At 41.3% G+C, this 26099-nt stretch overlaps 1 protein-coding gene across 6 annotated transcripts in view; it reads right to left on the reverse strand.

Moving 5' to 3' along the window:
• The window catches only part of MTR (5-methyltetrahydrofolate-homocysteine methyltransferase), a 132546-nt gene that overhangs the window by 97040 nt on the left and 9407 nt on the right, over positions 1–26099 (reverse strand). For 3 of the 6 annotated variants that reach the window (XM_086382787.1, XM_086382792.1, XM_086382795.1), the window contains exons 2-8: positions 19358–19572; positions 11872–11961; positions 9168–9237; positions 7081–7173; positions 5633–5739; positions 3272–3331; positions 2418–2512 (exon numbers count right to left, since the gene is read on the reverse strand). In XM_086382787.1, the coding sequence (XP_086238913.1) occupies positions 2418–2512; positions 3272–3331; positions 5633–5739; positions 7081–7173; positions 9168–9237; positions 11872–11961; positions 19358–19572 (730 nt within the window). The remainder of the gene's footprint in view (positions 1–2417; positions 2513–3271; positions 3332–5632; positions 5740–7080; positions 7174–9167; positions 9238–11871; positions 11962–19357; positions 19573–26099) is intronic. The other 3 variants (XM_086382788.1, XM_086382793.1, XM_086382789.1) reach the window with 2 other exon arrangements.

Raw genomic sequence — 26099 nt, forward strand, 5'->3', positions numbered from 1 at the left:
GGAACTCTGTGTACCATGTGTGCCACTTTTATGCAAATCTGAAATTATTCCACAATAAAAAGTTTATTTAACAAATTCACAACTGCCATTTGTGATAAAAAAAAAACTCCTAGTTTACTAGGAACAGAAGAAAACTTCTCACACTGGATAAAGCACATCTATTTGGTGATGTAGAATTAAATGTTTTTCCCACAAGATCTGGAACAAGGTAAGGATGACTTCTTTCACCTCCTGCTAAAGGTCATGCTGGGAGTCCTAAGAGGGAATTAAGAGAAAATGGAAAATAAAAGGTATGCAGATTGGAAAGGAAGAAACAAATTTGTCTTTTTTCACAGGTAAGACTATCTATTACTATTCCAAAGAATCATCTAAAATGCTCTTTGAACCCAAACTGTAAAGTACAAGGTTCATATACAAAAGTTAACTGTTTACCTAAACACTAGCAATGAGCAATTGAAATTTGAAATACAAAACATAACAGTTTACATAACATATTTACAATGGCACCAAAACAAATGAAATACTTGTGTATAACTTCAAAACTCTGATGAAAGAAATCAAGGAAGATCTAAATAAATGGAGATATATCCTAAGTTCATGAACGGGAAGATTCATTATACTTAAGACCTCAATTTTCCCCAATTTTATATACATTCACACACATCAATTAAAATCCAGCAAATTATTTGTGAATACCAATGAACTGATCCTAAAGTTTACATGAAGAAGTAAACGACTGCTAATACAATTCTTAGAGGAGAAGAACAAAGATGAAGGACTGATACTACCCGACTTCAAGATGCATTAAAAAGCTAAAGGAACCTCTGGTATTGATGAGAGCACAGAGCAACGCAGCAGAATAGAATCTAGGAACATAATCAACTGACTTTTGACAAAGAAGCAAAGGCAATCCAATGGAGAAAGGACTATCTTTTCAAGAAACAGTGCTGGAACAACTGGACATTCGCATTTGACAACTTAATCGAGACACACATCTTACATCTTTCATAAAATTAATGCAACATGGTTAACTGTAAATTGCAAAACTATTAAAGATATAAATATGTATATAAAGATTACACAAGAGATAAATCTATGTGACCATGGGTTTGGCAATGAGTTTTAGATACAGTATCAAAAGTAGGTTCCATGAAAGAAAAATAAATTGATAAGCTGGACTTCACTAAAATTAAAAACTCTGTCCAATGAAAGAGCAGACTTTAAGAGCATAAGAAGACAAGCCATAGGCTGGGAGCAAATATTTGTAAAACACATATATGGTATTCAAAGTTGCTGGTTTTTTTTTTTTTTAATTCTTAAAACTCAACAATAAGAAAACTACCCAACTCAAAAAAAATAAACAAAAGATCTGAAGAGCAAACAGCTACCTCAAGGTGTTGTTGCCAAAATTAAAAGAGCATAAAGCACTTAGAACTGAGCCTGGCACACAGCAAACTCCCAATAAACGTCTACGACTCTTATTTTTATGGCCAACACTATAATAAAAGTTCACAGAGCACTCTGAGAAGAACATTGACCTGGGCTGGTAAGCGAGGGAAGCGTCCCTGGAGAGGACCCTAGGGATGGACTTAAAAGGCTCATGTGTGGGGGTGAGAATGCAGGGCAGGCACAGCCTCCAGGCAGAGGTAGTCCACGCATGGACAAGGCACAGGAAGAAACTGTGTATACTCTAAGAGCTTCCATCTCATCACCATTTTGATCAGAAAAATATAGAGATATCTTAAAATACAATGCAAAACCCATATTAATTTTTAAAAATATTTATATATTTTTTGGCTGCAATGGGTCTTAGTTGCTGCACTCGGGATCTTCCATCTCTGGTTTAGCATCAGAACTTTGAATTGCAGCATGTGGGATCTAGTTCCCTGACCAGGGTTTGAACCCAGGCCCCTTGCATTGGAAGTGCAGAGCATTAGCCATTGGACCACCAGGAAAATCCCGGCCATGTTAATTTTAAAGATAAAAATCTAAGTTTTCGAATTCCTACTGTATTCCAAATTAGGCTGTTTCACCTTATTCCAAGCTAGGCTGTTTCTGGTTGCTCCACAAGCAGAGAGTGAAAAAACCTTGCTGTTTTTAAGTGCTGATAATAGATTTAAAGTGTTTTTACTGGGCCAAGGCAGTCTTAAACTATAAGGGGAACATTCACAGACAAAAAGGCAACTCTCTGGCTTGTCCAAGGAGTATAAGAACTCTCCCAGTAACTCAAATTGATTCATTTAGGTTGTCTTCTGATGTCCTCAGGGCAGTCAGAATATACCTCAAGGAAAGTCGATATTTCACACAAGTGATACGGAGGGAATATGAAGAAGCAATTCGCTCCCAGGTCACAGGCTGTAGTCACTAGAAGAGATGAACCCCAAAAGGAATGGAGGCAGGAAAGAATGATCACTCACCAGAGTGGGTCTGCATGAGACACGCTGATGACAAATGCCTCCCCAGTCTGGCCAGAGAGAGTCCGCCCACTTTTATCAACAATTGTCCCTGAAATCTGAATTCAAAAAGTAAACTCAGTCAACCACATAGACTTAAGAATACAGTCTCAAAAACAAAATAAAACTAAGAAGCTTTAAAAACAAACAAACATGAAAGAGAACTGTAGCACTAAGGCAACACTGTTTAACCATGGTTGGAAACAGATGAGTGCCCAGGGAAGAGGTTGGAAAGCCAAAGAAACAGAGAAAAGGGAAAGTCAGGGAGGCAAAAGCAGTGCCCAAAAAAGCTTTACGATTTACACCACCAGTCCCATTGGAGAGGACTTTCCACAGATATTTAAGGTTATCCTGGTCTCTTGCTGTTCAACATCTGATTCGTCTAACAACGCTTGTGAGTTCTAATCTATTCTCAGCAAGCAGTGCGGGCCTGCCTAGTGCATCGGTGAACTGGCAGTCTGCTGTCTCTGGTGGTGGACGCTTCATGGTCAGCTTCAAGTCCGTCCCTCCCTGGGCCCTAGAGACAGTGAGCCTTTGACTCTGGGGACCAATTCAGCCAGGCTTCCTTGGAATAGCCTGCCTTTCACCAACCACCTCTAGATTCGTTGTCTTCACGTTTCCGCAGATAAGACTGCTATTGGTTTGAAGTGATGGTAGGAGGGAGGTAGAGAGAGGAAGTTAAAATAGTTGGTTCCTAAAAGATGATCAATACTCTCAAAAGTTCTGTGTCAGGAAAACTAAAACCCCACCCTCAAAATGATGATATTAAAAAAAAAAAAAAAACACAAAATTCATCAAGCGAATACTTTAGGACTTACAAAGACAGGCCGGGGAACATACTCCTCTTCAAAAAGTTTTTGGACTGCAAACAAGGCTGCCTGCCAGGGAGAAAAAGGGACATCTTTGTTACCGAGAGACCGTGTCAAAGGTCACAGTCTAACAGGCTGATCAGAATGTTCCTTTTACCAAGGCCTCTTCAGATAAGACACATATCACGCTCTCTGGGGAGGAGAAACAAGTCCTCCATGTGACATACAACACCCACACCCCCTTCTCAAGGTAACACTGTACATATTCAGTTCAGTTCAGTTCAGTCCCCCAGTCATGTCCGACTCTTTGTGACCCCGTGAACCGCAGCACGCCAGGCCTCCCTGTCCATCACCAACTCCCGGAGTTCACCCAAACCCATGTCCATTGAGTCGGTGATGCCATCCAACCATCCCATCCTCTGTCGTCCCCTTCTCCTCCTGCCCTCAATCTTTCCCAGCATCAAGGTCTTTTCAAATAAGTCCCAGCATCAAGGTCTTTGCATCAGGTGGCCAAAGTATTGGAATTTCAGCTTCAGCAGCAGTCCTTCCAATGAACACCCAGGACTGATCTCCTTTAGGATGGACTGGCTGGATCTCCTTGCAGTCCAAGGGACTCTCAAGAGTCTTCTCCAACACCACAGTTCAAAAGCATCAATTCTTCAGCACTCAGCTTTATAGTTCAACCCTCACATCCATACATGACCACTGGAAAAACCATAACCTTGACTAGACGGACCTTTGTTGGCAAAGTAATGTCTCTGCTTTTCAATATGCTATCTAGGTTGGTCATAACTTTCCTTCCAAGGAGTAAGCATCTTTTAATTTCATAGCTGCAATCACCATCTGCAGTGATTTTGGAGCTCCAAAAAATAAAGTCTGACACTGTTTCCACAGTTTAACCATCTATTTGCCATGAAGTGATGGGACCAGATGCCATGATCTTAGTTCTCTGAATGTTGAGTTTTAAGCCAACTTTTCCATTCTCCACTTTCACTTTCATCAAGAGGCTCTTTAGTTCTTCTTAGCTTTCTGCCATAAGAGTGGTGTCATCTGCATATCTGAGGTTATTGGTATTTCTCCCGGCAATCTTGATTCCAGCTTATGCTTCCACTGTACATATTACAACAAAACAAACGCTGACTGGAAGTCCACCCATGAACTAATATTTCCCCTGAGGAAGAGCTGAAGAGCTACTCTTTTTCTTCCTTCTCTCAATCAAAACTAAAAAGACGTAAATATGAAGCCTCTACTTCTACAGCCTCACATAAACAAGGTAGGTCCATGAACCAACAGTGTGCTGCTGCTGCTAAGTCACCTCAGTCGTGTCCGACTCTGTGCGACCCCATAAACAGCAGCCCATCAGGCTCCCCCGTCTCTGGGATTCTCCAGGCAAGAACACTGGAGTGGGTTGCCATTTCCTTCTCCAATGCGTGAAAGTGAAGTCGCTCAGTCGTGTCCGACTCTAGCGACCCCATGGACTGCAGCCCGCCAGGCTCCTCCATCTATGGGAATCTCCAGGCAAGAGTACTGGAGTGGGGTGCCATTGCCTTCTCCGAACCAACAGTGTATGTCACTGCAAAAAAGAATATGAGCTAGAATGGGCTGTAAAGACACAAATGCTGTGTTAATCTGTACTGTCCATGTTTTCTTAAGTTCCAAGACCAGAAACTAAGGTCCTCTAATGCCCAAAGCTCTTCCATATCTGAACCCACAGACAGAGATACTGCATACATAAAAACTATAGTAAGGTAGTATTTTTCACCTATTAGAGTGGAAAAGATCAAAAAGTTCAATAGAAGGGGTGTGGTGAAAGCAGCAGCATTCCTGTGGACTGCTCCCTGACTGGAGGATAAATGAGTACAATCTTGGAGGGTGGAGATCAAAAGTAACAGTGCCCAGACTCTTTAACGCAGCAATTTCACATGTAGAAATTTATACTCAGAGACACTGTCAAAAATGTATGCATGAGGATAGCTACTTTTTATTCCACACACTAAGTACCTTTGTACATATGTAAGGAATACAAGCACATACGCACACTCACTCGTATACTTTTCTCTGAATGGAATCTCCATAGGGCCTCCACACCAGGAACAGCAGTTGTCCCTCAGGAAGACAGCTAGATACCCAGGGAATGGGGGCAGGGAGGATATTTACTTTTTATTCCATACATTTATCTTGAATTTTAGAATCGTGCATATATATCTGACCTATGCATCCATGCACATACAGTAGCTATACATGAAAATATTCAGTTTCATAATTAAAAAGTTCTTTATATAAAATAATAATGTTGTATGTCCTCACTTCATGAGGGGAAGCACCCCAGCCGGCACCCCAGATCAGCCCCCTTTTCCTCCTTTAACTCACCTTGGCATTGGCGGTATCAAAAATAGTTTCAATGAGTAAGATATCCACTCCACCATCCAGAAGCCCTTTGGCCTGCTCTTTGTATGCTTCAACAAGTTCATCAAATGCTGCAGAAAACAAACCACACCCAGGACATCAGTCATCAATATCCTTTGAAAGCCCAGGACACATCAAATTTAGGCCTGGTTCCAGGTGAACTACCTATTGCTGGTTTGTATGCACAATTGAAGGACAACACCACATTTTATAAGAAACATGGCAGTGATGGAAGTTAAACCAGCAAACTAAACACAGACACTCCTAAACACTCTGCACACAGGCTCACCTCCCATATGTGAGCAGAGAACAAGCCACTGACTGGGTGGGGAGGGACATGATTTCTTGAGCCCTGGCTCTTACTTTAAGATCTTTAAAACAGATCTTTCCAGGGATGGTTTTAATCAATCAATTCAGGGAAGAGTGTGAGGAATAATTAGAGAAACGTGTCACACTGGTGTGGATTCATGACTGGTCGAGTCACATTCTCTCACGCCCTCTGGGGTAAAATGTGGTTCTACTGATTTTGCGCCTGTCCTCTGACACCAACTCTGTCAGAAAAGAAACCTGCCTGGTGTGCAATTTCAGTCTCAAACACAAAAGCGTACAATCAAATCCTGGGTAAACTTTTTGTTAAAAATGTCTTATCTATTTCCATCTCAGAGGGTATCCCACTCGCCATTTTATCTCTCACCCAGGAAAGGAAAGATGCACATACATTCAATAGAGTAGCCTACTTCATCTTACATAGTGCAAGAGAGGAAAGCTCTCCACTGCCACATTAAGACCAAAAGAAACTCCGCCACGTGTCCGCCCAAAATGAGCAACTCCTAGTGGAAAAGTGTGTCTGGAACCAAAATCTACAAATCATGCTTGCCTGAACTTGTCTTTGACACAGAATTCATTACCACACACGGTATTACTATTTGGCTCTGACCGTTTAATTCTTTTCGTTTTTTTTCCAGTCTAATGCTTAAACTGACCTACCCTTCTCATAAAATTTCAATGCAAGTATGCTTACAGATGCTGGTGTATAATGTTAGTCTGTTTATAACTGCTCCCTGACAAATAAAGTGGAGTCTAGCAGGCTATTCTATAAACTGACCAAGGCCTAGTATCTATATTTGCTCAACTTCTCAGTTTAAAGTTTCATTTTGATTGGTTTTATTTCCACAGCTGATAAAGAAGCCCAAACACAACAACAGAAAGCAGACTCAAGATAAATAATACTAATCCAATGACTAATAACAGCTCACTTTTATTTAAATGTCTACCACATCCCAGGGACTGCTAAGCCCTTAAGTCACAACAACCCCTAAACAGAAGCTGGCACTGGCCCCATATTACAGATGTACAGATTACTGAAACACCGAGGTACTTGCCCAAGGTCAATGATTGTATATGATACTCACTGATGTTCCTGTAATCTGGTCTTTCCACAGATGGCGACACAGAGAGTGTCTTGTTAGTTGGACCCAGAGCTCCTGCCACATACCTCTTAATTCCTTTGAGAAAAGAAAAACAAGTGTGAAACCCCTAAATAGCTTGCCCTTTTTGTTGTGAGTCAATAGGCCATCAGATTTTCCCTAGAACATAGGAATACAATCTTTTGTCCATCGCTCCGAAATTCAGAAAGCACAAAAGCCTCACTTCTTCCCTTAATTCAACAACAAAACTTGACCTCACCTCAACTACAAGAGGCTATTTATAGTTTTTACTCACTTAGTAGACAATTCATAGATTTTACTGCAAATAGATATTTGATTATGAGGGCCGTCCTGGACCCCACTGGGGAAATTATGAGACATGAAGTATGTGCACATGTGACCTCCAAGCCAATGCAAAAAACCTGAATTCTCATATCTGGCTTCAAAGAGTTTCAGTTAGTAATCCTTTTCTCTCAACCACAGCCATGTGAAAGTGAAAGTCATTCAGTCACGTCCAACTCTGCAATCCCATGGACTGTAGCCTCCCAGGTTCTTCTCTCTGTGGAACTCTCCAGGCAAGAATACTGGAGTCGGTTGCCATTTCCTTCTCCAGGGAATCTTCCCAACCCAGGGATCGATCCCAGGTCTCCCGCATTGTAGGCAGATTCTTTACCATCTGAGTTACCATGGAAGCATCACCACAGCTATGCTTGGACAAATTCTCTCTTCCTACCCTTAAGAAACTTTGAAGGTCATGAACATAGGTTCTGCAAAATTTCCTCACAGCAGCACTGATCTTGAAATGCTCCCCACTGCTGTATTGCAGGGCCTTTGCAGGGGGAAAATATTAAATCACAATGAGTAATTACAAAGCCTGAAATTAAAGTATGAAGGAGATCCAATCTTACTTTAATAGCTCTTTAAGAACTCCTGAATAATCTTTCCTTTAGGCTAGAGTCCTGGTGCTCCTAAGAGCCTGACATGTTGTGTTCATTTACATATCATAACAGAAGCAGGGGGCACACTGCTCATCACTTGTGTTGATTTTAACTAAATGGTTATGTTTTACCATTTACCAACCAATCGATAACCCAGCCTTTAGCAGGTTACAATATTCTTTATCCACCCCCTCCACCCCACTGCCAAGCTGGACAATAATGTTGGTATAAGAAAAACACTCTTATCTTTCCCTGCTTTGGCTGACTGAATATCCTCTGCCCTGTGATTCTTTTGGGGCAATAGTCTATGCCCTTCCATATTTAACATTATCTCTCAGAAACAGAGTTCCTATAAATTGCTTCAGTCTTCATTAGTATGCTGTGTCTAACTTCCTAACAATTTTGCTTTACATCTTTCCTGTTGGCAATAATTTCACATTTCCAAATCTTAAGGGATTCCATATATTTCTTCTATCCCTTTCCCGCCCTCAAAGCCTCCCCTCCAGCTGGTGCCCAAGTGTTCTTATGGCAGCCAGCCAGGAGGTGAGTTATTTTGGGGAGCCATTTTTCAAATCCCAGCAAGACTGACTCTACTGTGCTACACAACAGCGCCTTCAAAGACATTAGTGGCATGAAGTGGAAAACACTCCAAAGACCATCTCTCTTTACCTAGGTAAGGAAAACCTCAAGGATGAGGGTCGCTTAAAATGGATAAGATCAAATATCTTAATGATCACCACTATGACCACAGCAGTCAGTTGCGCCTCAGTAACCTGAAGATGTGCTTCTGAAGGTGGAGAGATCATCTTAGCTGTAAACGCATGGGGAATCCATGGTACCAGCTATAAAATTAAGACATAACATCGAATAAACACAGAGCAGGAGACAGACCGATGGAGATGGGGTCAATTCAGAGAGACGTTGAATGCTTGATTATGAAACTGCAGAGAAGTAACCTACAAACAAGTACATGATGGCATCTGCAGTGTTGCTGTAGGCCAGCTGTCACGGAAGGAAAAAGGGCAATAAGCACAGATTATTACAGCTAAGAATGTCAAAGGAAGCAGCTTTGGTTTTTTGTTTTGATTTTTAAAGCAAAAAGAAAAAAAAAAAAAGGAGAACAAGGTTCCTTACCTGTCTGGAGAGATATGTCCTCGGCTGCTTTTCTGGCCACTCCCGCAGAGCACATGTTCATCCGGTAGGCCTAATACATCAATGGCAAAGGTTAGTTTGTCTTTTTTCTTCCATAAAATAAGTAAGGAATTCATGACCTTCTAAAACTCAATTTTATTCAATAAGAAAATGCAGAGTGAATTAATTTGAGGTCTGAATAAAATCTTAGCCAATAAGGCCTACCAGCTGCCCCAGAAATGAAGGCAACAGGAAGGGCAAGTCTTTGGGAACTACTTTTACGTTCCTCCCCCAAACCATGAGCTAGCTGGCAATCTCTGGACATCTGGCACATCAGAATAAGCTGATGTCACGAAATATGCTGAGAAAAAAAACAGTAATGGGAAAATCACAGGCTTCAGAGATAGGACACCTGGGTTCCAGAACCAGCTCTGTCACCACCTGCCTAGGCAGTTCCCTCAGCAACTCCCTCAGGCCCTGGTTTCTTTCACCATACAATGGTTAGAGACAGTGGGTCTGAACTTTTTGCAGATTATTAACCTCTAGAGGATCTGGAGAAGGGCCATGAACCCTCTCATTATGACTAAAAGGCAAGCATACACAAAGGTCCAAAGCAGTGCCCACAAGTTCTATTGAAATAGTCAAGCCTATTCATTTACGTGCTATTACTGCTCTTGCACTATAATGCCAGTGTTGAGCAGTTGCAACAGAGACTGTATGTGCCAACAAAGCTTAAAATATTTACTGCCTGGCCTTTTAAAGAAAAAGTTTGCCAATCCTGCCCCAAAATAACACAAAAGCAATTATGACACAATTTCATTTTCCCTTGATAACCCCAAAGGCAAGTGATTTCACAAAGCCCCAATACTGAGGGAAATCAGTGTCAGGGCACTCAGGACTACATGCCTGAACACAGAGGCAAGTCTGGGAAAAATTCTACCCAGAAATAGGAATCTCAGCCTCTACCACCTATTTTCATCAGGTTTACAAAAACTGAATATGGAAGCATTGTGTTGATTAAAAAGAAACCAGATCCTTTACCCCACACCCACTAAGATGCCTGCTAAGAGGACAGAACAAAAACAAATCCAGGGCTTCCCTGGTGCTCAGTGGTAAAGAATCCAAGGCAATGGCACCCCACTTCAGTACTCTTGCCTGGAAAATCCCATGGACAGAGGAGCCTGGTAGGCTGCAGTCCATGGGGTCGCTAAGAGTTGGACACGACTGAGCGACTTCACTTTCACTTTTCACTTTCATGCACTGGAGAAGGAAATGGCAACCCACTCCAGTGTTCTTGCCCGAAGAATCCCAGGGACGGGGGAGCCTGGTGGGCTGCCGTCTATGGGGTCGCACAGAGTCGAACACAACTGAAGTGACTTAGCAGCAGCAGCAGCCAATGCAGGAGACATGGGCTTGATCCTCTAACCAGAAAGATATCACATGTCTCAGAGCAACTAAGCCCGTGTACCACAACTATTAATTCTGTGCTCTAGAGCCCAGGAGCTGCAACTACTGAAGCCCGCACTTGTCCTGTGGTCTGCAACAGAAGTCACCGCAATGAGAAGCCTGAGCACCACAACTGGAGAGCAGACCTCCTCCTCGCTACAACTAGAGAAAAGCCTGCACAGCAACGAAGACCCAGCACAGCCAAAAATAAACAAATAAAATTATTAAAAAAAAAAAGAAAGAAACAGGACAAATGCTGGCAAAGATGTGGAAAAACTGGAACCCTTGTATGCTGTTGGTGGGTTTATAAAATGATGCAGGTACTGCAGAAAATAGTGTGGTAGTTTTGCAAAAAATTAAACAGAATTACTGTATAGCTCAGCAACTCTACTTCTGGGTATACATTCAAAAGATATGCGAGCACAGATGCAAAACAGATTATCTGTACACTGTGCTCAGAGTAACACTGTCCACAACAGCCAAAAGGCAGAACCAACCTAAGTATCCAATAGTGGATGAATGAATAAACACAATATGGTATATCCATACAATGGACTACTATTCAACTTTGAAAAAGGAAGGATATTCCAATGCATGCTACAGCATGAGTGAACCTTAGGGGACATTAAGTGAAATAAGCCAGTCACAAAAGGACAAATACTGATAATCCACTTACATGAGGCAGCTAGGAACTAAATTCACAAAGACAGACAGCAGAATGGTGGTTTCTAAGGGCTGGGGGAAGGGAAAATTGGGAATTATTGTTTAATGGGTATAGAGTTTACTGTTTTACAAGATGAAGCGTTCCATGGATAGATGGTGGTAATGGTGGCACAGCAAACAATGTGAATATATGTAATGCCATTGAATTGCACGCTTAAACATGGTTAAAATGGTGAATTTTATGTTACATGTATTTTGCCACCATTTTTTTAAAAAAGGAAACCAGATCTGTCACTCAATTCAAAAGGCTTCACAAAACTGCACACATGGCCAACCATTATGCTTTTATTCAATTACTGCATAATAAGCATCATTTTTATTTGATTATCACTTGTCCACAAAAGAAACCAGCTGGAAAATGACTGGGCTGTTATGGTTACAAGCCGAAGAGATTCCAACCATTTCCTCTGTCTGACCACAAACAACAGATAACTAGATATTAGCTTGACCCTGCAGGTTTGGCTGGTTTTCTCACTAGCAACTACCAATAGTAAATGCTCATGACTATCTCAGATACAAGCAAAAATGAAATCCTTACCAAGTGTTCCAGGCCATAGTCAGCTTGGGCAATAGAAGTGCTGCTGAAAGTATTTGTTTCAATGATATCTGCCCCAGCTAGGAGGTACTCCTGCAACAAGAGAAAGTCATGTCAATGCTATGAGTCACAGAATCCCTGCCTCCTAATAGTAAATTTGCCTTTTCCTCACCATCTTCACCAAATACCTTTTGACTACTTACTAAGTGCAAGGCACTGCAGTACATACAGGACAGAGACACAAAAGGATATAGGGATTTCATAAAAAGGCATGTAGTATAAATAAAACAGAACTTGAAGTCAGACAAAGTTCAAATGCGGTGTGAACTGAGTCGAGTTCCTTAAACTCTGAGCCTCAGTTTCCTCATTTGAAAGTAGTATAACCCTGCTTCACCGGTGACCAGATGATAGCACAGATCACACATCAAGCTTCTGGCACATGATGGCCCTCAACAAATATTCCGTCTGTTCCTCTGCCATGTCCCAGCTTCCGCACAGCTAGGATTCTGTTGAGAAGGGCCCTCTCGCTGCAATCTCAATTCTGACCACAGCTGCTTCAGCCCACAGGTCCTGGCTCCTGCGAGCCAGATCAGAACCCTCACTAAACCCCGAGGACCTTGGTGCCCTCCTGTTCTCCCTGTTTGAAATCTTTCTTCCTTGTTTCACTCTGTTTCAATCTGATAAACACTCTGGTGAATTTTCCAACACTAAGTAAACTCCTGATTTTCCAACACTGAGTAAACGTAACCCCACATAAGCAGATAAGACACTGTTTGCGAAATATTTGGAAATAAAATCCAAGATTTACACACTTTTAAGTCACAAACAGCCTAAATACTCACCAATAGGGAAACGGCTAAATAAACTATAATATGTCCATTTTATTACATGTTATGTGGCAGCTAAAAAACACCATGTGTGGGGAGTTCCCTGGTGGTCCAGTGGTTAAGACTCTGTTTTCACTGCAGGGGATATGGGTTTGATCCCTGGTCAGGGAACTAAGATTCTGCATGCAACAAGCAGCCAAAAAATAGGTAAAACAACAACAACAACACTGTGTATAAATATCTACGAATATGGAAACATCTCCAAAAATACTATTCAGTAGAAAAACAAAATTAATATGACACCATATAAATTTAAAATATACACACATACAAATAATATTGAGTTTTCTAGTATACACAAACATATACACTTATGCATAAATGCATAACAAATGATTTGGAAAGACATACACCAACTAGTGTAAGTGGTTATCTCTGGGGGAAAAAAATAGAAATTTGGAGTATCGGTTAAAAGGAAATTTATTCTTAACTATGAGTTCTGTTTTATCAGAACAAATTAAAATTTAGCTTTTCAAAAAAGAGAAAGAAAAACTGAAAACAACCTTAAGGCCTAGGAATAAGGTTAAATTAAGCAAACGGTGATATATGTACAGAATAAATTTGTACAAAGTTATTAAAACCATGTCTCAGAATATTTAATACTCATGGTATTAAAAAATGCAAATTATAAAATAGTATGGAGTAATAATAATCCCAATTTAATTTTAAAAACCCAAATACAGAAAACTAGTCTGAAATATAAATTAAAATATGTGAATGGCAAGTATGTCTTGGTACTGAATTTACAGTCCACGGGGTCACAGAGCTGGACATGACTGAGTAACTGGGCATAAACACACATACTGATATTACAGGTGGTTTTTATTTTCTTTTATGTTTTTCTATCAAGCTAGACATTTTATTTTTGTAACAATGAACACATATTATCTCTATAAATAGGCAGAGAGTATTTCTAAATTCCCAGTTATTTTCTCCAATTCTCCATAGGTTTAAAATTTTCCATAATATGAAGTTTATAAAGTGTTTTTTCTAGCTCTTCACCTTTTCTCTCCACCTTCTTTCCTGGAATAATATCCCACTCATGGACTCGGGATATGACACCCCAAGATTCCAAGCCTATTCTCACCAATTAAAACACGTGTGAGTGCTATATTAAAAATGGATACGCAACAAGGACCTACTGTGTAGCACAGGGACCTCTGCTCGATCTCATGTGCAGCCAGGACGGGAGGGGAGTTGAGGGAGAATGGAGACACATACATGTATGGCTGAGTCACTCTGCTGTGCACCTTAACTATTACAACATTGTTAGTTAGCTATGCTCCGATATAAAATTAAAAGTTTAAGCAAAAAAGCATGGATGGATGTGGGCAAGCTACTTAATTATTCTGCTCCTCTGGTTTCTTCTGTAAAAGCTGTCAAGATTAAAGGAGGCCATTAATGACAACACAGCCAGAGTCTACCTACAGGTGTTTTAAAATATCAGTTCCTGTAGGTCTCAGCCTAACAACAGCAATGAGCTAAGAAATGCATGAGGCATTCACCTGGGGCCTTACCCCCAGTGCTGAGCCAGGGCGGAGCCAAGGCCACGGCCTGACTGGCCCTAGCGATTCTTATCACAATTGCAAGACTCACCTCAGCAATTACTATCAGGGAACTTTTGAAAAAACAAAAAGGTCCTACTATCCACAGGTCCTGAAGGGTGCAGGCATGCTCAGGCCACACAGTGAGGTAGCTGGGGGTTAGAGGGAAATAACTGAGAGAACCAGGGTTCTGTCTTCATTGGGATCAAGGTAGATGCTTAGAATATTGTGGGTTCACTCTTTACTGAAGAACTTAAAACCTAACAGTAGGAATTAGGGTTCAGGAAGGAAAAGGCAGGGTCACTCATTTAGGTTACCCAGGCCTTTCTCCAAGAGGAACTTCATGGAGGGGGAAGCCTGGTTGCTAGTCGGTCAGTCAGCAGCCGTTTCATACAGCTGGCAGGGTGTTTACAGACAAGGACGCCTTTGAAATAGATGCCTCCCCAACCAGAAGCTGAAAGTCAGGCACCTACATTCTTAGTGTCAGAGACTTGCATTTTGTATAGAGCCTGGACACTCCATTAAAATTAAGGATCAGTGGATCAGCTCTATGGTCAGTAATACTACTAGAAATAACTAAGTGTGAAAAGACCTAGTCTTTTTTCCTTCCTCATCCATGAACACGATATGGTCTCTACATCCAGAGAACTCCAGCGAATCAATATCCCTCACAAATGGGACAGCCAGATACACCTTATTGTATTTACTGCCATTTTGATTCATGTCCCTATCCTGGGAAATTTGCTATTCTTTCTAGTTGTCTATCTAACACAGAAGACAAAGATTCACTCTCTTGAAAAACATTTACTGACTTACTTTGTGCAAGATACTGTTCTAAGCAGTTGGAATTCAGTAGTGAAAAATAGGCATAAATTAGTGCCCTCAGGAAGCTAATGGTTGGGGAAGGGCGGCGATTTCACCAATTGCATGATAAGAACTGATGTTTGTATCCATATTGGGCTTCCCTGGTGGCTCAATGTAAAGAATTCTCCTGCAATGCAGGGGATACAGGAGACACAGGTTCAATCCCTGGATCGGGGAGATCCCTGGAGATAGAAATGGCAACCCATTCCGGTATTCTTGCCTGGACAATCCCACGGACAGAGGAGCCTGGCATGCTGCAGTCCATGGGGCTTCAAAAAGTTGGACATGACTGAGTATGCATGCATAATAATTGTAACTGTATCAAGCAATTCATACCCATGATGGCATTCCCAATATACAATGTACTGGAATTTTATAATGCAATTTGACTACATATTAGAAGGCCTAGCAGAAAAACTTGTAGAATCAACCTCTTCAAGAACCAACTTTAAATCTTCTAGTACTGACAATTTCTATTACAACAAAGGAAAGGTATTCCTAGTTTTTCTTGAAATGAAAACTATTCTGCATCTTATCTAGAACAAAGTCTTGACCAGCCAAGGGAAGGTTCCTTCCAGTCTCAATGAATCATTTAATCATTCATTCGTTTAAGTGATTTCCTTAAGAAGAGTCTGAAAGGCACCAAAAACAAAAATAAACAAGTGGGACTACATCAAACTAAAAAGCATCTACACAGCAAAAGAAACAAGCAATAAAATGAAAAGGCAATCTACTGAATTGGAGAAAATATTTGCAAATCATGTATCTGATATGGATATCCAAAATGAAGAATTCATACAATTCAGTAACTAACAAAAAAATACAAACAAACCAATTCAAAAAAAAAATGGGCAGAATACAGGACTTCCCTGGCAGTCCAGTGGTTAAAGACTCTACACTTCCACTGCAGGGGGTATAGTTGGATCCCTGGTCAGGGAACTAAGATTCTATATGCAGCATGGCATGGCCAAAAAGGAAAAAATGAGCAGGAGACTGCAACAGACATTTTTCCAAGGAAGACATACAGATGGCCAACAGGTTCATGAAAAGACAGTCAACATCACTAACTGCAAATCAAAATCACAGTGAGATATCAGAGCTCACCTATCAGAATGGCTTTTATCAAAAAGACAAGAAATAACAAGTGTTGGTAAAGAGATACAGAAAAGGGAGCTCTTGTGGGAATGTAAAGTTTGCACAACCTCAATGGAAAATAGAATGGCGACTCCTCAAAAAATTAAAAATAGAACTACTATATGACCCAGCAATTTTATTTCTGGGTATTATCCAAATAAAACAAAACCACTAACTCAAAAAGATAGAAGATACTTAGTTGATTCTGCCAGTAGCATGCTTGTTTCAAATATTAAGCCATGCATGTCTAAGAACATACGGTCAGGACAGTGAAACTGTGAATGGTTCACAGAATCAATGACGGTTCCTTCGGTTGCTTGCTTCTCTCAGAAAGCCCAGAGATAAGCCCATGCGCTTATAGGTACCTTATCTTTGACAAAGGAGGAAAGAATATACAATGGAGAAAAGATAGTCTCTTTAATAAGCGGTGCTGGGAAAACTGGACAGCTAGGTGTAAAAGAATGAAATTAGAACACTTCCTAACAACACATAAAAATAAGCTCAAAATGGATTAAGAACTTAAATGTAAGACCAGAAACTATAAAACTCTTAGAAGAAAACACAGATAGAACACTCTTTGATACAAATCACAGCAAGATCCTCTATAACCCACCTTCTAGAGTAAAATAAGAACAAAGATAAACAAATTGGACCTAATTAAACTTAAAAGTTTTCTGCACAGCAAAGGAAACCATAAACAAGATGAAAAGACAACCCTCAGAATGGGAGAAAATAATTGCAAATAAAGCAACTGAGAAAGGATTAACCTCTAAAATATACAAGCAGCTCATGCAGCTCAATATCAGAAAAACAACCCAACCAAAAAATGAGCAGAAGACGTGATAGACATTGCTCCAAAGAAGACATACAGATGGCTAATAAGCACATGAAAAAAATGCTCAACACCGTTTACTATTAGAAAAATGCAACCAAACGTACAATGAGGTATCACCTCCCAACAGTCAAAATGGCCATTATCAAAAATCAACAAACAGCAAATGCTGGAAAGGAGTGGAGCAAAGGGAACCCTCTTGCACAGTTAGTGCAAATATAAATTGATGCAGTCACTATGGAGATTCCTTAAAAAACTAGGAATAAAACTACACATGACCCAGCAATCCCACTACTGGACATATACCCTGAGAAAACCACAATTCTAAAAGACACACATATCCCAGTGTTCACTGCAACATGTTCACCATTTACAATAGCCAGGACATGGAAGTAACCCAGATGTCTAGTGAGAGATGAATGGATAAAGAAGATGTGGTACACATATACAATGGAATATTATTCAGCCGTAAAAAGGAATGAATTTGAGTCCATTCTAGTGAGGCAGATGAACCTAGAGTCTGTCACACAGAGTGAAGTAAGTCAGAAAGAGAAAAACAAATATCATATATTAACCCATATATATGGAATCTAAAACAGTGGTACTGATGAATCTCTTTGCCAGGCAGGAACAGAGATGGAGGCACAGAGGACAGACTTGTGGGACCCAGCAGGAGGAGGGGGAGGATGAACTGAAAGAGCAGCACTGAAACATACACATTACCACGTGTGAAATAGCCGGGGGGAATCTGCTGTCCAGCACAGGCAGCTCAGCCCAGTGCTCTATGACAGCTTAGAGGGGTGGGAGGTAGGAGGGAGGCTGAAGGAGGAGGGGACATAAGCACACCTACGGCTGATTCATGTTGATGTATGGCAGAAACCAGCACAATACTGTAAAGCAATTAACCTCCAGTTAAATAAATTTTTAAAAAAAAGATGTACCCATGTTCACTGTAGCATTATTTACAGTTGTCAACATATGGAGACAATCTAAGTGTCTACTGACAGATGAATGAAAAAAGGAAATGTCATATGTATATGTAATGGAATATAACTGAGCTATAAAAAAGAAGAAAGGTAGTTGCCAGAAGTTGGGGAGTGGACAGTGGGGGAAACGGATGAAGGGGGCCAAAAGGTACAGGCTTCTAGTTATAAAGTAAGTCACGAGGATGAATGCACAGCATGAAGACTGCAGTTACTACCACTATAAGTTGCTAAGAAGGTAGATCTTAAAAATCTTCATTACAAGAAAAATACTGTAACTATGTATGGTAACAGATATTACCTAGACTTACTGTGGTGACCATTTTGTAACATATACTAACATCTAATCATTGCGTTGCACACCTGTAACTAATGTTATTTGTCAGTTATACCGCAATTTTTAAAAGAAGTCTGAAATATCTATAACAATGCCCTACTCCAAAGAGAAAATTTTCTCAGTAAAGTCACTCTGTCCTTCAAATTGAATCCAGACCAAGAAAACAGATTAAATCAACTTATTTCTTTTAGCCATAGTTCTACAAAATTCCTATGATAACCTATAAAACAATTTAGTTTTATGTTTATTTTTAAAAGTCTAGCAATAGCCAGTTACCTGCTTCTGATCTATTTATGTTGGCTAGCTAGACAGAAAAATGAGATGAAAGAACATGGGATTTCAAGTCAGCGATCCTCTGTATCACCAGTTATTTAACCTCTGAGATGCTCAGTTTTCAAATCTACAGAATGAGAATAACAATTACCTTTCAGTTTCACATCACTGGGGCTGCTGTAGTGAATTAGGTGCCCCAAAGGAAATCAGGCCTGAATATTCATTGGAAGGACTGATGCTAAAGCTGAAGCTCCAATACTTTGGTCACCTGATGTGAAGAACTGACTCACTGGAAAAGACCCTGATGCTGGGAAAGACTGAAAGCAGGAGGAGAAGGGGACGACAGAGGATGAGATGGTTGGATGGCATCACCAACTCTATGGACATGAGTTTAAGCAAGCTCTAGGAGTTGGTGATAGACAGAGAAGCCTGGCATGCTGCCGTCCATGGGGTTGCCAAGATGACTGAGCAGCCAAACTGAACTGAAACCTGCTTTCTGAATAAGCCACCTCTTTCTGAATAAATCACCCCTTTCTCTGTCTCGCCCAGAGCACTTAGCACAGTGGTCTGCCCTCAGGACACCAAAGGACTTGCAGAATGATAGATAAAAATATAAGAACTCAAGGAAGCTTTACCTTATGGATTTGGTAAATGACACTGGGCTGAGTTATACTTAAAATGTCATTGTTGCCTTTCAGGGGCCTGGCATGATCTTTAAATTCTTGTCCTCGGAAGTCTTCTTCACTCAGCTTGTGCCGCTGGATCATGGTCCCCATCCCTCCATCAAGCACCATAATCCTCTCCTGCAGGATAGCTTCAATCTCATCTTGCAGGGTCTTCTTCATCCCTGCTTTAAAGAAAGTGAAAATGTGAGTTTCCAAAATGAAAGGGGAAAAATAGGTGTGGAGAGAGATTGCAGACTAAATTAAAATAATTCACAACAGGGAGTAAATGGGGCTCATAGATATATTCTCTCAATCCTGCAGACTTTGAAAAAGGCTGCCCCAAAATGTTTTCATTAAGTTACAACAATGCTTAATGAAACAAGAGGTTATACACAGCACAGAATCACTGGTATAGCACTACATCAAGGTTAACGTAGGCTGTAGTTATTCCTGTTTCAAAGATGAGCACAACAGACAGCAGAGAGCCAATTGCTACAAGCCCAGGCCAGCTGCTGGAGGTCTGCAGGACTCCCTCCCCGTTGGCTCTGTGCATGTGCCCAGAATAAGACATAAGATTTGGTTTGATAACCGAAAGCCATCAATAATTCCAAACTGCCATTTAGACTGTTAAGTCTGACAGTCTCTTCCACTACCACCAGAACTCATGACAGGCTACCCAGTCTTGAAAAGCCCTAATGATTACTCCTTCCAATCCTATTTTCTGGTCTCCAAGAACTACTGGAAAGCCACAAAACCATGCTGATTGGAATCCTCGCAATTCCTAACTTTGAGCCTCTTCTTTGGTTCACCTTTTCTCAACTCCCTCAACAACACTTCTCATATCTGCTGTCCCAGACCTCTGCTTGCCTTTAGCACAAAATCCTTCTCATCCTTTTAACTCAGAGGTGATTTCACCTAATCCTGTACAAGAGTCTTCTTTGGGGAGCTCCCCAAATTCACCTTCCACACACACCACAAAATCCTCTTGTAGCTTGGTTCCCTCTGCACCTAAAGAAGAACATGTGATCACTTCCACCCACACCTCCCACTGTCCTTCCCATTTACCCCTTCCCACCTCCAGCAATTCTACCTCAACCTATCTTCATGCTGTGGCTTCTTCCTCCACCACACTACTGAAATCACTCCCTAAAGTCACACATGGTCTTCTAATTATCAAAAACAATGGGCTCCAATCTAAGACTCAGATTCCAAGCTGTCCACTTGTTACAGCCTGCCCCTCAATCTACTGTCCAAAACCAAACTTGCCACATTCCCTGTCTGATTTCTCTATTTTTCTGAATGCATCACCCTTTGCAGAAAACTGACCTGACAACCTCAGTGTTACGTGACTCCTCATTCTCCTTGATAATCGTATCTACTCAGATCTCAAGCCCTATAGCTCTGGCATCCAAAATGCCATCCATATTGGGCCCACCTTCCATCCCAGTGCCAACCCTTTCCTCAAGTCATTACCACACATTCAGCCATCATAGGTCCTCTGTGAGCTTCAGTTTGCATCCATGAAAACTAAGAAAGACAATGCCTGCTCACCCCAACTTCACGGAATTGTCTTATGGGTTAAAGGAAATCAGATACAAAGATGCTTTGTTTAAAAAAAAAAAAAAAATCAAGTGTCATACAAACTGTCATCTCAACCACCGGGGTGACTATACCTGGTCACCCTATGTTCCAATCCATCCTATGCACCAGATTCATCTTCCTAAAAAGCATGTTTAAACCAGTTGCTTCCAATGCTTCAACAATGCTTCCAATGCTTCCAACCTTCAACAATTCCCTACTGCCTACCAAACTTACTACAAGTTATTCAAAACAAACTACAATGACACCCACTGCTCTAGTCAACATGTACTTCTGTGCTCCCTGAGAGGGGAGAAAAGCTGGAGTAAAATGCAGCTGGCTCTAAGCTCTTTGAGCCTCTTGGAGGAAGACTGGGATTAGGCCAACTCATCTGTATCCCTAGCAATACCAAGGACAGTATCCAGCAGTTAAGTGTTCAGTAAGTATTTCCTAAACCGACACAGCAAAACAGTGAGGAAAGATGACAAGAGAAGGTATTTAAACCCCAAACCAGTAATGTATGAATATTTGTAAACTGGCAGTGGTGCAAATGTAAAACCCAGACCTTACTGTCCAGAGTCTTAGGTATTCTATAAAGAAACAGGGGATGGATGGTGGCTATAGAGCTATTGTGACTGAATGATTCCTTAATAGGCTTCAGAAAGGTTGTGCTAGCAACCTGTAAATTGGTGGGTATCTGGTTTCTTTCTCAAAGGGCATTATGTTTATTTCAGGGTTTACTATTCCTTTCAAAAACTGGCTAATTTTGTTTATTGAGCTAATAGGGGTAAGAAAACTGAAAAAGGAACAAAGTTAAGATCCAAAAATCCGAGCAGTAGTACTTCAAGCACCAAAGGAAAAAAAATCACTTCCTGAAAGTGTGAAGAAAAGGCAGGGCTTACTGAGACATATATAACAGAAAGACTGGTAGGCAACCGGGCAGTGGTTTGGTCATTTCCAATTAATGTCAACAAAGGCAATTCAGGGGTGGCATTAATTTAGACACCCCATGATGTGGCTGTCCTTCAGCTAAGAAACACTCAGAATTTGATATGATTAAGCTAATGGGGATAGGATGAAAAAAGCCAAGAAATCTGGGTTTTAGTCCCAGCTCTCAAAAGTAGCTATGGGGTTTTGGACAGGCTGTGTTTTGCCTTATCACAGGACATGTGACAACAGAACGAGATGATGCATTTGAAGGCATATTCCAGATGCTAACGACTGGAACTCTCATATCATAAAAGTCATGAGACATATAACCTTGGCATAATCACCCCATAAATGTTAGCAACTCCTATTATGTCATTATTATTGCATAGCTAATAAAAAGTAGAGCTAGGATTGAAACTCTAAAGCTTGCTTTCTATACTCTACAAGTCCAGTGGGTTAAGAAAAAGGATCACAGAAGCCTGAAGCTCTCAGTTCTGTTAAAGCTGGGGCAGGAGGCAGGAATAGCATGTTTACAGATTTAGAGATGAACTTGAATGTGGCACAGCAAACACAATAATCAGCAAAAATATCTACATGGAGATCCTTTCAGATGGGGAATAAAAAGAAAGATTAAAAACTTTAACCTATATGCTCAATTGAATTCCTTTCTTTTTCAAAGAATGTAGCTGCAACTCTTCCTAAAATGAGGGCATGTGTGATGAATCACCCAGTGGGTAGGAACACGGTGTCTGGGCGTGGTGAAGGGGCGCTGGAGGAGGGAGTAGCTCATGCGTGCCTGCATGCAATTAAAGGTTTTTCCCCAAACTTTAAACATTTTATTTTGTAATGGTGTATAGCCAATTAACAATGTTGTGGTAGTTTCAGGAGAACAGCAAAGGGACTCCCCCATACATATACATGTTAGCATTCTCCCCCAAACCTCCCTCCCCTGGAACATAACACTGAGCAGAGTTCCATCTGCTATACAATAGTCCCTGTTGGCTATCCAAGGTATTCAAGGGACTTCCCTGGTAGTTCTATGGTTAAGACTTCGCCTTCTAACAAAGGAGGCACAGGTTTGACCCCTGGTTGGGGAGCTAGTGGAGGTGATGGAATTCCAGTTGAGCTATTCCAAATCCTGAAAGATGATGCTGTGAAAGTGCTGTACTCAATATGCCAGCAAATTTGGAAAACTCAGCAGTGGCCACAGGACTGGAAAAGGTCAGTTTTCATTCCAATCCCAAAGAAAGGCAATGCCAAAGAATGCTCAAACGACCGCACAATTGCACTCATCTCACACGCTAATAAAGTAATGCTCAAAATTCTCCAAGCCAGGCTTCAGTAATACGTGAACCGTGAACTTCCTGATGTTCAAGCTGGTTTTAGAAAAGGCAGAGGAACCAGAGATCAAATTGCCAACATCTGCTGGATCATGGAAAAGGCAAAAGAGTTCCAGAAAAACATCTATTTCTGCTTTATTGACTATGCCAAAGCCTTTGACTGTGTGGGTCACAATAAACTGTGGAAAATTCTGAAAGAGATGGGAATACCAGACCACCTGACCTGCCTCTTGAGAAATCTGTATGCAGGTCAGGAAGCAACAGTTAGAACTGGACATGGAACAACCGACTGGTTCCAAATAGGAAAAGGAGTATGTCAAGGCTGTATATTGTCACCTGGCTTATTTAACTTCTATGCAGAGTACATCATGAGAAACGCTGGACTGGAAGAAGCACAAGCTGGAATCAAGATTGCCGCGAGAAATATCAATAACCTCAGATATGCAGATGACACCACTCTTATGGCAGAAAGTGAAGAGGAACTCAAAAGCCTCTTGATGAAGGTGAAAGTGGAGAGTGAAAAAGTTGGCTTAAAGCTCAACATTCAGAAAACGAAGATCATGGCATCCGGTCCCATCACTTCATGGCAAATAGACGGGGAAACAGTGGAAACAGTGTCAGACTTCATTTTTCTGGGCTCCAAAATCACTGCAGATGGTGACTGCAGCCATGAAATTAAAAGACGCTTACTCCTTGGAAGGAAAGTTATGACCAACCTAGATAGCATATTGAAAAGCAGAGACATTACTTTGCCAACAAAGGTCCGTCTAGTCAAGGCTATGGTTTTTCCAGTGCTCGTGTATGGATGTGAGAGTTGGACTGTAAAGAAGGCTGAGTGCTGAAGAATTGATGCTTTTGAACTGTAGTGTTGCAGAAGACTCTTGAGAGTCCCTTGGACTGCAAGGAGATCCAACCAGTCCATTCTGAAAGAGATCAGCCCTGGGATTTCTTTGGAAGGAATGATGCTAAAGCTGAAACTCCAGTACTTTGGCCACCTCATGCGAAGAGTTGACTCATTGGAAAAGACTCTGACGCTGGGAGGGATTGGGGGTAGGAGGAGAAGGGGACGACAGGATGAGATGGCTGGATGGCAACACTGACTCGATGGACGTGAGTCTGAGTGAACTTCCGGAGTTGGTGATGGACAGGGAGGCCTGGCGTGCTGCGACTCATGGGGTCACAAAGAGCTGGACACGACTGAGACTGAACTGAACTGAACTGAACTGGGGAGCTAAGATCCCATGTGCCTCAGAGCCAAGAAAACAAAACATAAAATAGAAACAATACTGTAACAAATTCAATAAAGACTTTAATAATGGTCCACATCAAAAAAAGTGCCCACTCTTGCCACTATTATTCAACATAGTTTTGGAAAACAGAGCCATGGCAGAGAATAAAAAGAAATAAAAGGAATCCAGAAGAAAAATAAGAGGTAAAACCCTCACTGTTTGCAGATGACATAATATTATACATCAGATCAGATCAGATCAGTCGCTCAGTCGTGTCCGACTCTTTGCGACCCCATGAATCGCAGCACGCCAGGCCTCCCTGTCCATCACCAACTCCCGGAGATCACTCAAACTCATGTCCATCGAGTCAGTGATGCCATCCAGCCGTCTCATCCTGTCGTCCCCTTCCCCTCTTGCCCCCAATCCCTCCCAGCATCAGAGTCTTTTCCAATGAGTCAACTCTTCACATGAGGCGGCCAAAGTACTGGAGTTTCAGCTTTAGCATCATTCCTTCCAAAGAAATCCCAGGGCTGATCTCCTTCAGAATGGACTGGTTGGATCTCCTTGCAGTCCAAGGGACTCTCAAGAGTCTTCTCCAACACCACAGTTCAAAACCATCAATTCTTCAGCACTCAGCCTTCTTCACAGTCCAACTCTCACATCCATACACGAGCACTGGAAAAACCATAGCCTTGACTAGACGGACCTTTGTTGGCAAAGTAATGTCTCTGCTTTTCAATATGCTATCTAGGTTAGTCATAACTTTCCTTCCAAGGAGTAAGCGTCTTTTAATTTCATGGCTGCAGTCACCATCTGCAGTGATTTTGGAGCCCAGAAAAATGAAGTCTGACACTGTTTCCACTGTTTCCCCATCTATTTGCCATGAAGTGATGGGACCGGATGCCATGATCTTCGTTTTCTGAATGTTGAGCTTTAAGCCAACTTTTTCACTCTCCACTTTCACCTTCATCAAGAGGCTTTTGAGTTCCTCTTCACTTTCTGCCATAAGGGTGGTATCATCTGCATATCTGAGGTTATTGATATTTCTCGCGGCAATCTTGATTCCAGCTTGTGCTTCTTCCAGTCCAGCGTTTCTCATGATGTACTCTGCATAGAAGTTAAATAAGCAGGATGACAATATACAGCCTTGACATACTCCTTTTCCTATTTGGAACCAGTCTGTTGTTCCATGTCCAGTTCTAACTGTTGCTTCCTGACCTGCATACAGATTTCTCAAGAGGCAGGTCAGGTGGTCTGGTATTCCCATCTCTTTCAGAATTTTCCACAGTTTATTGTGACCCACACAGTCAAAGGCTTTGGCATAGTCAATAAAGCAGAAATAGATGTTTTTCTGGAACTCTTTTGCTTTTTCCATGATCCAGCGGATGTTGGCAATTTGATCTCTGGTTCCTCTGCCTTTTCTAAAACCAGCTTGAACATCAGGAAGTTCATGGTTCACGTATTACTGAAGCCTGGCTTGGAGAATTTTGAGCATTACTTTATTAGCGTGTGAGATGAGTGCAATTGTGCGGTCGTTTGAGCATTCTTTGGCATTGCCTTTCTTTGGGATTGGAATGAAAACTGACCTTTTCCAGTCCTGTGGCCACTGCTGAGTTTTCCAAATTTGCTGGCATA

Source organism: Bos grunniens, chromosome 28 (assembly GCF_055505025.1).
Source record: "Bos grunniens cultivar Pamir isolate PY7600 chromosome 28, Bosgru_T2T1.0, whole genome shotgun sequence".
NCBI lineage: Eukaryota > Metazoa > Chordata > Mammalia > Artiodactyla > Bovidae > Bos > Bos grunniens.